This window comes from Triticum urartu, chromosome 4 (assembly GCF_003073215.2).
Source record: "Triticum urartu cultivar G1812 chromosome 4, Tu2.1, whole genome shotgun sequence".
In the NCBI taxonomy this organism is placed as follows: Eukaryota; Viridiplantae; Streptophyta; class Magnoliopsida; order Poales; family Poaceae; genus Triticum; species Triticum urartu.
Genome location: NC_053025.1, coordinates 65,114,968 through 65,130,107, shown reverse-complemented (window position 1 = coordinate 65,130,107; position 15,140 = coordinate 65,114,968). Strand labels below are relative to the sequence as shown.

The 15,140-nt window shown below is 49.2% G+C and overlaps 1 protein-coding gene across 1 annotated transcript; it reads right to left on the bottom strand.

The window, feature by feature from the left end:
- Positions 1–407: 407 nt before the first annotated feature.
- Positions 408–5,185, bottom strand: LOC125550699. Its single transcript, XM_048713765.1, has 10 exons — positions 4,550–5,185; positions 3,348–3,492; positions 3,066–3,199; positions 2,472–2,677; positions 2,074–2,355; positions 1,904–1,962; positions 1,772–1,808; positions 1,459–1,681; positions 1,214–1,360; positions 408–1,121 (listed from the first exon to the last, which is right to left on the bottom strand). Exons 2-10 carry the CDS (start codon positions 3,481–3,483, stop codon positions 681–683), a joined length of 1,665 nt encoding a protein of 554 aa, XP_048569722.1. The 5' UTR covers positions 3,484–3,492; positions 4,550–5,185; the 3' UTR covers positions 408–680.
- Positions 5,186–15,140: the final 9,955 nt, after the last annotated feature.

The following is a 15,140-nucleotide window of genomic DNA, read 5'->3' as shown; positions in this document are numbered from 1 at the left end:
AATTTTGAGCAGTTGTTTGAGGAGAAGACACCGGTTGAATTGATGCAACGACAGAAACCCAAGACCCCACGAGAGAAGGGAGCACAGACCGCATCCCACGCAACTTTACACTGACCCCCAGAGATCGTATCCTGTCCTGCCCAAAAGAAAGCCCGACAGCGACTATCGATGGCCTGGATTGTACCTAAAGGAAGCAGAAGAGCAGACATCGCATAGAGTGGGAGGGCACGAAGGACCGCCCGCACTAGCAAGGCCCTGCCGGCTAAGGATAGGAGCAGGCCCCGCCAACCAGCGAGTCTCGGATCCACTTTCTGTTGCACTCATTCTCTTTTATTCTATCAATGAAAGATAGGCAAGTTTTGCGATTGGACAAAAAGAAGTCTCTTTTAAGATAATAAATCAGGCTCTGATTAAAATATCTATATACAAACAGCATCATTTTTGCCGGTCAAATACAGGATTACACCAATTTCTTCTTTTTCCTCTCCTATACCAAGACTGCATGTGTATGGCTGGATTCTCCAGACCACGCACGAAAAGAAACCAAACATTTCGCGTCAATGGCGCGCCGGCGATGGATGATCTCTCCGGGATCAGTCTCTCCCGCCGGCCGTATACCCTCTCTCAAACTATCACCTGCAAACAGCAAAGAGCACAGCAAAAAGAATTTGATCTCCCTCTCACGGCCCGACGATCTTCACTCGCACCTTCTTGGCGTGCATCTCGGCGAACTCGGTCTCCGATACCTCCGAGTTGGACGACGACGTGAGGTGCCTCACCGAGTGGCGGTCGTCGCCGGCGTGGCGCGACCCTGCGACGCCGCCGCACGCCGCCGAGGCGAGCACGAGCAGTGCCATGGCCGTCGACAGGGCGGCGAGCGCGGCCCACGTCGCCCGCGCGCCGCGCCGCAGCGGCGCGCACTGGTTGCCCACGATGTCCGCGAAGCCGGCCTTCACCAGCTCGCAGCTCACCAGCCGCTCCGTGCCCGGGAAGATGTCCAGCACGTTCTGGATGGAGCTCGTGTACGTCTGTACCTTGTCGTAGTCGATCGCCGACGAGAGCTCGGCCGGCGCGCAGTTGGCGCCACCGCCCAACTCCGAGCACGTCAGCCTCCTCAGGATCTTCACAACAACAACGTTCAAGATTAGATTTCCTCTCCAGATGCTTTGGTTCTTGGAAGCATTTGCTGCCGCGGAGCTGCTCGTTTGTTTACCTGAGGGATGTCACCAATGGTGGCTGCGCCGGAAGGGCAGTTCTCCGGCCGGTACCGGTACGCCGGCGGCCCGGCGAACGGGTTGCAGATGTAGTCCAGCTGCTTCACGGTGTACTCCGACTTGATGGCGTAAATGTTCGAATTCACCTGTCGAAACCAAGATTGATTCATAAACAATCTGGATGCATCATGCTAACTCTGTCTGCTCTGCTTCTGAACGCAGCTTCAGAGTTTCAAAATGTTACCTGGTCTATGATGTCATGTATGCCTGCACCAACATCGTGCAGGATGACGCTGCCGGACATCTTCTCGCTGCAGGGTATGATGGCGCCCAGCGTGCTGTTCTTGGGGTTCAGCTGGTACTCCTCGAGGGCCGCGCACGTGTCGCCGGCGAACTTGTCGAGGAAGTAGTACAGCCCGAAGTACATCCAGAAGAGGACTGTCAGTACCCAGCACAAGGCTATGCACCTGTTGCAAACAGATAACTGTCATCAGAATATGAACTAGAATTCTTCAGCTTATTATGGTGGATGTCTGAAGTGAATGATATTTACTCACATGTAGTACAACTTCTGTAGCCTCAGAGGTCTTCCCACTACAATAAAAAAGCAATGTGTTAATTTTATTTTCAGGTAATATGTAATAGTAGAATTTATGCTCACTGAGAAACATTTCACCATGATCACTTACCTAGCAAGACAAGGACCACGACAAGATTCAGCGTCACGGTTAAAATGATGACAAGTTCTCTGAAAATTATCACCTGTATTAGTTCCCATGATAATTCTGAGGTTTCATGAGATTCAACAACTACTAATGTAGCAGTATCTATCATGCTTATCATGTAAAAATGTTCTTACAATGTGTTGATGCCTTTGCTGACCAAGCGCATGTTCTTTTTGGCCTTCGCCTGAATTTCCACGGCTTCAGAGTTCAGTGCCTTTACTGTGGAGTTCAGATGATCAAAGGATTGGCTACTAATGTTGTATAGCTTAGATATATTCTGCATCCTCTCAATGGCTCCTGTGATGTTGTAAATCGTCGCCGTTGCTTCAAGCGCTGTTCTCCCCACGATATCTTTGATGGACTCTGCTCTAGAATGAAATCGTACAGCGCCCTGAAGCGCGATTGCCGATGCAACTCTGCAAATAAAGCGTGGCAGTAGATGAGTCACAACGTTTCTACGAAGATTTTTGGTTTTGCAATGGTTGCATATCATGTGAGAATTTGATAGAACTACCGCCGAGCTGAAACTTACATGGCAAAAACTGCAAGAAGAATGATAAGCATGACAGACACAAGATGGCATCTGTCAAGAAAATCATCGATGGCACCGTCTCTTTCTCTTTCGTTACTTTTGGCGAAGAAAATCTTCCAGGCAAGAAGGAAGCCCGCAAAAATGATGCCACCAATAAGCCATAATGCACCAATGATGTATCCAGATCTACCTGTAAATACGGTCGACTGAAAAAGTAAACACAAGGACAATCAGTTTTAATCCCGGATGGATGCATATGCTTTCCGCCTCTCATTTTATTCAGTTAATTTCATCTAACATAACATATATCAATGTGTAAGGTCATTTTTGCACATTAAAAAAGGCTAAATAGGTGTCTTGTATGCATTTATACCCTGATCATGAACATGGTATAGTGTAATATAAAAATGAATGAACATGATACTGCAAAAGCAGTCATTTCTACTCCCTCCGTTCCAAATTTACTCGTCGTGGTTGAACTAAAACCACGACGAGTAATTTGGAACGGAGGGAGTATTATTCAGAAAGTAGTTCTTTTGTCAGCAAGTGTATGGCTCTTCAGATTGTATTCAGACAAAGAAGAAGAGAACTTACACTCCAGTAATGCTTGTCTGTGATGTTGAACCCTCCCTCATACTTCCTCAAGCCATCAAGAGGATCGATTCTTCTCGTTCTTCTCGAAAGGTCGCTATGCGACCGATTCGCCGTCTCCGACAACACCCTGCCCACTGATCAACACAGGCAACACGATCAATTACCTCACAGGAAAACATTTTTTTTCAACACATCAGAGGCACACTTAATTTGCATCTTCCTGGGAAGGTAAAACATTTTGAAGCTTTTTCATGAGGTGGTAGATGAGGATTATTCACTCACCTGCTCCATTGTGGGGTGAGCCTTCGGATTGTTGTCGTAGAGTGGGTTGGGCCTGAGCTCCCGCGTGCAGACTGCATGTGATGGCCGCACAGCAGCAGAGCAGAAACACTAACCGCTCCAGCCTCCTCGGTTCCATGTCAGCAAGCTGCCATGGGAAAAGCTCCAAGCGTTACCCTCCAATCTCAACCCGGACGTGTGAAGGTAGAAGAAGAAGAAGAAACCAAAAAGCATTCGATCAGAAGAAGAGACCAAAAGCAATGGATCCCAAGAAGATAGAACCCGACTAGATTTCTGCATGTGATTTGACAATCCGCAGATCAAACCTGGCAGTGAGTGCTTTCCATGTCATGTGAGAGGTCTCTAGTTTCTAGTCTGGCTAGGCATGTCAGCTTCTTCTCCCTCCACTGCCTAATTTCTGGTCCAGTCACGAGAATGTGCAGCACAGATATCTCATCTTCGGCCTGTACGCGTCAGTTTCTTGCTTTTGCCTAATTCTGGAGAAAATTGATTTCCTCGCCACATTTTCAACGCCCGTGTGTGTGTGCCTATTAATTACCGTTTCTGAGTCAGACGAAATTGTGTAGGCTTTGGACATGCCATTAATTCGAGTACGATTACTGCACCGTTCTTCTAGATAACGATGGATCCTGGTCTCGGAGATATGGCAATTTACATGCGAATATTGCAAATCAGAAATATCATCACGGTGTGTGATTACGAATTTACGATGCCAATCACAGTGCTGATTAAATTTTACACTATACTCAATTACCTAGTGAAAGTGAGAAAAAAAAACTAGCGAGAGAAAAGTGCATTGTGCAAGAAACGCACCGGCGTCCTTGAATTTCTTCAGAGAAGCCAAAAATAAGCAAAGCAAAGGGATGATCACAAGTATTAATTCAGAGTCTTTTATCGTTTTCAAGTGGAACTCTTCATCCTCGATCGTGCTGCGATTCTTGATCATACATAGTAATCCTATGCTATGTAAACCCCTCTTGAATTTTCACACGAAACTGACCCAGGAAAGAACAGAGTAACTCCCACTTCAAGTAGGAAATACGGAATAGTAGTAGTAATATCAGAGAAGAAATTCGACTCACCGCCCAAGAACTCAAGAACAAGAGAGGAACTCAACTGGAATCCAATGGGAAATCAACGAGGAGAACAGAATAAAGATAATCATATCGTATATAAATACTTACCCCGACCGGAAACTTATCTTCCAGACGCGGCCTCCCTTACAAGCATATCCTCCTGCTCGTCTTCTCACCACACCGAGAACTCGTGGAAGCCGAGAGACAAACAGAGACGGCAGCACTTGCTCCAAACTAACACCTGCCCTGGGTCTCTCTCGCCATTAATGTCTTCCTCGCAGGACGTGGCCTCCCTCTCCCATCCGTCGCCCGATCCAAACCCCTCTCTCTCGGTGTCTCCCCGTCTCTGTCTCAGACAAGGCCGGCTCTGCGTGTGATGTCGGCCCTTTCCATGGCGGCAACGCGCACGGAGGAAGGCAAGTATTTTATACGGGATCAATCAATCAGAAAGGGTTTAAAGGTGGGACTCGCCATACTTTCCTTGGGCATAGAGGAAGGAGGTGATGGGTATGGCAGGCGCCGGAGCCAAGGAAGGAAGGAATTTCTGTGGGGCAGGGGCGAGAGGAAGATAGGTCGGTCGGTCGGCGAGGGGGAAGGGAGCAGAAGAGCTAGCGGCAACGTATAAAAGGGGTTTGAATTCGGGTCCGCGTAACAACTTTGGCCGGGTACTTGTTTTCCGTTTCCTTGTTTCTCTCCTTCCTTTCTGCTTCCTCCCTTCCTTCCTCCCAAGCCGTCTCCGTGTGTGTGTGTGTGAAAGCTGACGGGCGCCGGAGACGGGACAGAGGTTGTAGCTCTGCCAGGGTGGGGAGGTTTTGCGCGATTGACCTCGCCCTACCCGATATTGGAGCGAGGGACCCTTCCAAATGTGCTAGTGCAAAGCAAAAGGATTTTACTGCAAATCTGACGTCGTATTTTTAAGCATGGCAAATCTGCGTCCCGGGATGACAAATGATATTGTCACGAGGATGACAGTTTTCCTCAGCAGAAAATTGCCATGCTCGCGACAATCTCGAACGTCAGATTTGTTATGCTTAATGTAGACGGGAAAGTTTGTAATATAATAATCGTTGTATTGATGGGATGTTGGTGCACGTATATATAATACAAGGGAAGATCTCTATTTTAATTATACAAGACTAGGAGGTGGGCCACAACTCCAATACACGTGCAATACAAAAACTCAACACCCCCCCCACCCCCCCCACCCCCCCACCCCCCCGCAGTCGAAGCGTCGCCGGAGACACAGAGACTGGACCGAAACTCCTCGAAGACGGGAGTAGGCAATCCCTTAGTCATCACATCAGCAAACTGTTGCGTCGTCGGCACGTGGAGAACCCAAACACGGCCAAGGGCAACCTGTTCGCGCACGAAGTGAATATCGAACTCAATATGCTTCGTCCGTCGATGGTGCACCGGGTTGGCGGAGAGGTAGACCGCGCTAACGTTATCGCAGTAGACAAGAGTGGCCTTGTGAACATCACAAAGCAACTCCTGGAGCAGCTGACGTATCCAAGAGCACTCGGCCACGGCGTTGGCCATGACACGATACTCTGCCTCGGCGCTGGAGCGGGAGACCGTGGGCTGCCGCTTCGATGACCAAGAGATCAACGAGGGCCTAAGGTAGACGCAGTAGCCTGACGTAGAGTGTCGCGTGTCGGGGCAGCCAGCCCAGTCAGCATCCGAGTAGGCCACGAGGTCGGTGGAGGCGGAGGCCGTCAGGGTGAGTCCCAAGGACATGGTGCCGCGTATGTAACGGAGAATACGCTTCACCAGAGTCCAGTGAGAGTCACGCGGGGCGTGCATATGGAGGCACGCCTGCTGAACAGCGTACTGCAGGTCGGGGCGAGTCAGCATCAAGTACTGTAAAGCACCGACAATAGAGCGATAAAATGCTCCATCGGACGCGAGAGACCCCTCCAGAGCAGAGACATTCGCCTTCGTGTCGACGGGGGTGGGCAACGGCTTGCAGTTAAGAATACCGGCACGCTCAAGGAGCTCGTGGGCGTACTTCTGCTGATGCAGAAAGAAACCGTCAGCCCGGCGGATCACCACGATGCCAAGAAAGTAGTGCAGGGGCCCCAGGTCCTTGAGGGCGAACTCATCACGAAGACGAGCAGTCAGCCACTGAAGGAGATCAGGGGTGGACGCCGTGAGGATGATGTCGTCGACGTAGAGCAACGGATATGCAGTGTCAGCTCCCTGATGATACACAAAGAGTGAGGCATCGGAGCGAGTGGACCAAAAGCCCAGAGACTGCAGGAAGGCTGCGATACGCTGGTACCAAGCCCGAGGCGCCTGCTTCAACCCGTACAGGAAGCGGGAGAGCAAGCACACGAAGTCGGGGTGCTCGGCGTCGACGAAACCAGTAGGCTGCTCACAGAACACCTGCTCGGCGAGATGACCGTGCAAGAAGGTGTTGGAAACGTCCAACTGATGCACAGGCCAGGCGCGTGAGACGACCAGCTGAAGGACGACACGGATCGTGCCCGGTTTTACAACCGGGGCGAAAGTGTCGGTGAAGTCCATGCTCGCGCGCTGCTGAAAACCACGAACCACCCATCGAGCCTTGTAGCGCTCGAGAGAACCGTTTGGGCGAGTCTTGTGGCGAAACACCCACTTGTCAGAGATGATGTTGGCACGAGGGGGGCGCGGAACAAGCTGCCACGTGTGGTTGCGCTGTAAGGCGTCGAACTCCTCCTGCATCGCAGCTAGCCAATGGGGATCCCGAAGGGCAGCACGAGCGGAGGTGGGGATGGGTGATGGCGTCGACGTCGAGGCGGTGCACACATACTCGTCGGCGGAGTAGCGCGTACTGGGCCGACGCACTCTTGCTCGGGCACGGGTAGTCACGCCAAGTGACGGGGCAGCAGGGCCGGTGGGTGTCGTGGCGGCAGGGGCACCCGGTGCGGCGGCAGGGGCAGCGGCGGAGGCCACGACGGGGGCCGCGACGGCAGCAGCGTCGGCCGATCCGGCGGTGGAAGAGGCGACGGGCGAGGTTGACGTCGAGCCCGTCGCAGGCGTGGCGGGCGGGGTGCCGGGCTCAACCTCGTATGAGAGAGACGGGGACCCGGGGGCCCGCACGGACTCGACCTCGGGGAAGGGAGTCATGAAGCCAGGTGGTGGCGGCATAGGGCGCCGTGACAGGGGCGCCGCCAGGGGCTGCCGCTGCGCATCGCTCCACGAAGGGGGCGCGGGGGTCGGCGCCGAAGGGGCCGAAGCCGTAGGAACCTGAAAAAAGGGGAACACCGTCTCAACAAAGTACACATGCCTCGAGGTGTACACACGATGAGTGACAGAATCATAGCACCGATAACCTTTTGGTATTAGGAGGGTAGCCAAGGAAGACGCATGGGACGGATCATGGTGCGAGCTTGTGTGGCGCGGTGGACGCGGTGCTAGGATAACAGAGACACCCGAAGATGCGGAGACCGTCATAGGACGGTGGTGTGCCGAAGAGAAGGTGGTGAGGGGCGTAGTTCCACCGAGGGCGACACGGACGAATGTTAACTAAGAGAGTGGCGGCAGCGAGGGCATCGGGCCAAAACCGAGCGGGCACGTTAGAGTGAAAGAGTAACGTGCGGACACAGTCACTAAGAGTGCGGAGAATGCGCTCGACGCGGCCGTTCTGCTGAGAAGTGTAGGGGCAAGTCAGATAAAAGATGGTGCCGTGAGAGGCGAGAAGTGTGCGAAGAGCGATGTTGTCAAACTCTTTTCCGTTATCAGTTTGGAGTGCGAGTATGGGGCGGCCGAACTGGGTGGTGACATAGAAATAAAAGGCGGTGAGTGTGGCTAAAGCATCGGATTTACGACTAAGGGGGAAAGTCCACACATAATGAGAGTAATCATCTAAAATCACCAAGTAGTATAGATTGCCCGTGTTACTCGCAACGGGAGATGTCCAAACATCACTATGAAGTAATTGAAACGGAAAAGTGGAAACTGAAGAAGACACAATAAGGGGAAGACGAACGTGCTTGCCTAAGTGACAAGCCTCACAAAAGTGCTCGTCGAGCTTATCACATGAGAAGGAGAAACTCCTAAGGATTTGACGTAAGACCGTGTGGTTGGGGTGACCCAAGCGAGCGTGCCAAAGGTCAACGCCGGCGGGAAGAGCAACAGGTGTGGAGGTGGAGGCGCCAGCGTGCACGAGGTAGAGCTCATCGGGACTGTCACATCGGTGAAGGACCATCCGGGTACGGGCGTCTTTCACAGAAAAGCCGACGCCGTAAAATTCAACAGTAAATGGGTTCTCACGAGTAAGACGACGAACGGAAACTAGGTTTGTGACTAAATCAGGTGAAAAAAGAACATTAGACATAGTGATGGGTGTGGAAGTGGAGGGAAAGCTAGTGCTACCGATATGAGTAATAGGCAAGGAGGAGTCGTTGCCGACGGTGATACGAGTGGGTGTGTGAACGGGAGTGGAGGAGCTTATGTTACCGGGATGAGCTGTCATGTGCGCAGTAGCACCCGAGTCCATGTACCAGTCGCCTCCACCGACAGAGCTACTCGGTGACGGTGCGGAGTTCTGGGCGGCGAGGAAGGTGGGGTCCCATGGCACATGTATCGGTAGCGATGGAAGGCCCCCGTAGGGCGGCGCCGGGACGGGCGGGCCATAACCACCGAGGGGCGGCAGCGCGGGGAGGGCGCCGTAGCCGGCGCCAGTCGGCTGGAAGGGCGCCGATGAACGCTTGGTGGCCAGCGGGGAGAGCCTGCTGATAGTGCGGCGCCCCCTGGTGTCCTGGGCCTGCGGCTGCTGCAGGCGGCGGCGACCGCCGCCACGTCGGTTGCGTCGGCCCCCACTCCCTTGCGGGTGTTGCGGGGAAGGACGCGACTCGATTGGCGTGACTGGGAAGCGGTTTCACCGCAGATGGTGAAGTAGCTTGGAGAGTTCATGGAAGGCGTCAGAGACGGCGGGAAGAGGAAGGAGGCGACGGTGGCACGCGGGAGCGCGCGGCGACGGCGCGTCGGGTTAGGGTTGCGGCGCGACGGGGCGGCGGCAGCGCGACAGGGGACGCACGGCGGCGGCAGTAAGTCAGCGCAACGAGCGGGAGCGGAAGCGGCGCGGCGGCACAGGACGGCGGCGACGTCAGAGGAGGACGCGGCGGCGGCGGCACGCGCGGGGAGGTGCTGCGCGGCGGCGGCGACGGTGGGGAGCGGCGGCGGCGTGCGCGGGGAGACGTGGCGCGGCGGTGGCGGTGGGGAGCGAGGAAGCGCTGCGCAGCGGCGACGGCGGAGAGCGGTGGCGCGCGCGGGGAGGCGCTACGCGGCAACGGCAGCGGCGGTGGGGAGCGGTGACGGCGGCGGCACGCGCAAGGAGGTGCGGCGCGGCGGCGGCTTGCCTAGGTTAGGACCTTCAAGATGATACCATGTAGACGGGAAAGTTTGCAATATAATAATCGTTGTATTGATGGGGTGTTGGTGCACGTATATATAATATAAGGGAAGGCCTCTACCTCAACTATACAAGACTAGGAAATGGGTCACAACTTCAACACGTGCAATACAAAACACATATTCAACACTTAAAAACAATATCTGATGTTAGATTTTTAACATTTTTGAAACAAAAATGGTTTGAACATCAAATTGTTTGTACAATTCATCAAGCCAATACTCTCAATCGTGGGCATGGACCCTTTTGTCACAACCTTTTGTTCCAACACGATGTGCTCTCAAGTCTCAAGCAGGATCGTTATACTACTTGCAAAACCATGAGGCATGCGTACACAATTTCTGAAACATCCGAGGGCGTGCATTTGAAACTGAGCTGCAGCATAAAGATCGCAAGTAGACGATTCTGCCGTGTTTCTTTCGGCTCAACTTTTCCACTTTTTCTGCTGCGTTTACAACGACTGTGGAGCCTAAATCTAGGAGCTACAACTCTGGAGCCTAAATACATTTTTTTAGGCAATGGAGCCTAAATACATACAGTATACTACTACTCCTACTCTGCTAGCATTTGTGGAAATGTTGATTACGCTAACCGAACTGGGCAAGAGCTAAAGTGTCCTCTTTGGAGCAGACTAAATACGAGGAACAGAGGAAAGTATCTTTTTTTTCTTGCGGGGTAGAGGAAAGTATCTGCGTGGCGTGGGGTCGTCAAAAGGTCAACTGGATTTCTTGCGGTGCAGGCATACCTGAACCACTAAACAAGTCTGCAGTTTTCACAAAGCAAGACGAAAATTCTTTGAAAAGATGGGGTCTGCATGATATTTAAACTAATCAATCCATTTAGTCTATAACCGCTTGGCATGAGCGGTTTGCTATCTCAAAAAACAATCAGCAATCCATTTAGTCTATAATAAAGTGATGTCGTGCACCAACACATGTAATCCAACTCTGATCAAATAGATCGTAGAATAAGTTCTTTGGAATGACCATTTCCATTGATTTTCCGCGATGTGAGAATGAAAGGTAATTTGTCAGAGTAGAATATATGGTCCTTACTAGCAACAGTGAAAGATAACGGGCAATGCACGTTTTTAGCATATAATGCCCACTAAAAGGAGTGATATATATCTTAGGAAATACGTGCTCACATATGCAACCGAGAGAAGGGTTCTGAAGAACCATGTGGATTAATGGAGTTTTTTTGCAAATCGTGAATTAACGTTGTGAATTAAGAAAATATAATGCGATGGTATTAAAACATCATGGAGATGTAAATGAAATCATTTTGTTCCCTACAAAAAAGGAAATCATTTTGTAAAATGTTTATAAGAGCAATTGTGCAATTAAGAAGGTAATTAGTGTGTCATTATCTATAAGGTGCAACATAGGTTCTAACTTTTTCTCATCCAGTTGGTCTATTTTTCGCATGGTTTAGATTGTTCCAGTCTAACACAACCCGTGTTTGTTTTCCTATACTATCTGCGTGGCTTTGTGGATTAAGCTGAATCGTCATGCCTTGTACAATTTATCCTCTAATAATATAGTTAAGGAAGCATTTGAAATACCAAGCGGCAAGCCTGGTAAGCTATCAATAAAAAAAGGAAGCATTTGGAAGGAAGGGCGATATCTTTTAGACAAAGTTGTGTGGGACGGCCATATATAGTTGTGGTTTCGTCTCAGTAGGTGTATTATTCTATATATTTTTTCAAAATGAAAATCCATTCATCTCTTTTTTCCCCATCGACCAGTACAACTAAAACAATGATGATAATATACGATGGATGCCATATTGAAGTTCCAAAGGAAGCCCACAGACTCCCTATCAGATCTACTCAAACTATAATGCGATCTAGAGGACTCCAAAAAAGAAAATCTTGTAGCACTTGTTGTATGTTGGCCATAACTCGTTAACCCGGTTACCATAGGAAACATAATCTTTTCTAAAAATCTATTAGAAAAAGGTACTTGTTTTTCCCTTGTCTGGGCATGAGGAGGTTTCCGTTGAGGGGCAGGGGAGAAGGACGAGGAGATAGGTTCAGTCAGGCCTTGTCGATTCGTCTGGGCATGAGGAGGTTTGCGTTGAGGGGCAGGGGAGAAGGATGAGAAGATAGGTTCAATCAAGCTGTCCACTATGCAATGTCATTTTAAACGTATTTTCCATTAAAAAAGTTCTGAGTTTAGTTCACTAAACTTATCAGAAATGCCTAGGACATAGTTCATTCACTTGCCCAACAGCCTTACTACTACTCATAGTTGATCGGAATTTCCAGCAACATAAAATCAATCAATTAAAGCGATAAAATACAGTGGAATATCTTGGAGACAGCACTCTAGGAGGAAGGGCTTTTGCGGAATACCATTGTGATTCTTCCATTTATCCTTTCAATGAATGACTTTCAACGAATAAGCCACTTATGTTCTAAATAACAGCTTACCGGGCACGGGTAGGTACCGTGTTAAATTTACTAGTATATCTCTTATTACCAATTACGGGGAATTTCAAAACCTATATGTGTTTGCATTACGTGCAGGTTATTCATGCATGTACGCGATGGCTCCGTATTTGGTCTATCATGTAGAAGCCAGAGGACAGAGACATTTTTATGATGATGTCTACACGACTGGAGCATACGGCCAGAAAGGTTTTCTCCCTCCATGGATGGCGGTGTAATCTCCGTATAGGATCTGCCCCACCCTAGACTGGATTGATTTGTTCTTGCTGCAAAACAATGTTGGTTGTGTGCATCATGTTATTCAAAGGCCGGACATTCTTTAGATGCGGCCGTATCACCTTGATAAATCAATCAATGAAATGTCCTGAAAAACGAGCAGAGCAAAATGTCATATTTGAATATCTCCTAGATATAAGAAAAAAAGAAAATTGGCGGCACCACATACTTCAGCAGCTACAAATTGATTAAAAGCCGGAATAAAAGTGCCCCTTTTTTTGTTCTATGGCTTTCATCACGTCCTCTCGAAAGTGTGTAGATGAAGAGTGAATTGGCAGCCCCTTCCGCACCGTTCCATCCATCTACGGCCCCATAGCCAACTTGTGTTTTGGATGCCCCCTGCAACAAGATCGATCGCAACATAATTGTTAGTTTTTTCGGATCATGTGGGATTTTCTTCAGCAGAACGCTGTGGAAAAGAAGAACAACTGCGCCACCAACAAACGGGAGCGATTGCCGGCGACTGGCGTGATACTGATCTCCTTCCTCCCCACCTCTTCTTCTCCCTCCTCTCCTCGCCCCATCCTTGCTCCCTAGCCGATCCTCCCTGTCTCTGCTCGCCTCATCCACTCAATCCTCTCTTTGCTGCCTTCTTTCTCTGTCTCTTCCCTCTCAGATCCCGTTCCCATCTTCTCGATCCAGCCTGATCTAATCTGACGGAGGCCCTCCTGGCCAGATCCGGTTACTCCTCGCCGCCCCCGCCTCGCCCCCCCTTCCCCTCCCCCCCCACACAACCCACTTTCGTTACTCCCAGCCCTGTATTCCTTCTAGTTCGAGTCAAGCTGCAGTAGAATATCAGGATGACTTTAGCTCCTCTTGCCAACGAGATAGAGTGGATCTTAGGAGTGGTCAGGGGGGAGGAGATGGAATTTGATGCTGTAGTACATGGGAACATGACCGACTCTTTTTCTTGGGCAGCGGCGCATGGCCCTAACACGTCTCGGGCGCCATGAAAGCCATAGCTTGGAATTGCCGAGGTATGGGCCGAGACCTCGGCAATGAACGTATGCTATTTCTGGCCAATCTGATTCGTTCTACTAAAGCTCAGGTAACCTTTGTTTCCAAAATCAAATCTTCCAAGGTTCGGTCGGTTGATCTTGTTAATAGGTTTGATGTTGCTAATAGTTTTGTTGTTCCTTCTAGAGGAGCCTCTGGAGGGCTCTGGCTTATGTGGAATGATGAACTCAATGTTCTGTTCATAGTGCCTCCTTTCATTATATTTTAGCTAATGTAGTTCATCTAGCCTCGGGTGTTCACTTTTGTTTGATTTGTATATATGGTGACCCCTACCATAGGCAGACTAGTGCTATTTGGAGTCAAGTTTCTGCTTTTGTGTATGATAACTTGGGTAAGCCCATGATGTGTATTGGAGACCTTAATGACATCTTGTATGATACAAATGGTTGTAATGGTAGTGTTAATTATTATCGCATGTCTGCTTTTCGTTCCCTTGTTAAAAATTGTGGTTTTTTTGATATTGGTTTTAGTGGTCCTGCGTACACTTGGCGTAACAAACAGCATACTGTTAATCCTATTTACAGACGTCTAGACCGATGCCTTGTCAACTCTGACTGGTGTGCGCATTATCCTAATTCTAAAGTGCTCAACTTACCTATTATTCTCAGTGATCATGCGCCCATTCTCGTTTCTACAGACGGTAATTTTCTTAAGCCGAGGCAAACTTTTAAATTTGAAAACTGGTGGTTGCTTGAAAAAGACTTTACTAGCTTTGCAAAATCTGCTTGGAATAATTGCACTTTTACCTCTTTTGCAGCAAAGTCTTCTTCTTTGGCAGGTTCTTTGAAGAAGTGGTGTAAGAAGAAAAAGCCCTTCCAGCAAGAGCTTTTGGAAATTGAGTCCAGTATTAATCAGATTCAGCAGCTTCCAATTCAGTAGCAAAATCACACTTTGGAAAGCTCTCTCACTCTTAGGTATGAACAAACTCTCTCTAAGCTCAATCAATTTTATAAACAGAGAAGTAAGAAGGGTTGGGCCACTGCTGGTGATCGTAATACTAAGTTTTTTCATTAGGCTGTGATCAAAAGAAGAAAAAGAAATACTATTTGTTCCATTAAGGATGAGAATGATGTGCTTCATTTTAAACCTAGTGCTATCACTAATACTTTTGTCAATTATTTTAGATACACCTTCTCTTCGCCAAACAATAACACTGCAAGGCCTTTTCTTAATACTCGTTTGCCTGACAACTCTTTGGATCCTACTTACTTTCTTCCAGATAAACATGAGATTTTGCAGATTCTCAAAGATATGAAGTTGAATGCTTCTCCGGGTCCGGATGGATTTAATGTTGAATTTTATCTGGCAACATGGGATTGGATTGGCGAGGAAGTTACTCAACTTGTGACTACCTTTTATAAAACTGGTATTTTACCTCCTCATATCAATGACACTAATATTGCTCTCATTCCAAAAAAGTTAGTTCCTCAAGTTCCTATGGATTATCGTCCCATTAGCCTTTGTAATGTTGTCTACAAAATCATTGCGAAATCATTGGCTAATAGGATTAAGCCTCATCTTCCGGACTATATTGATCCGGCACAACAAGCCTTTATTGA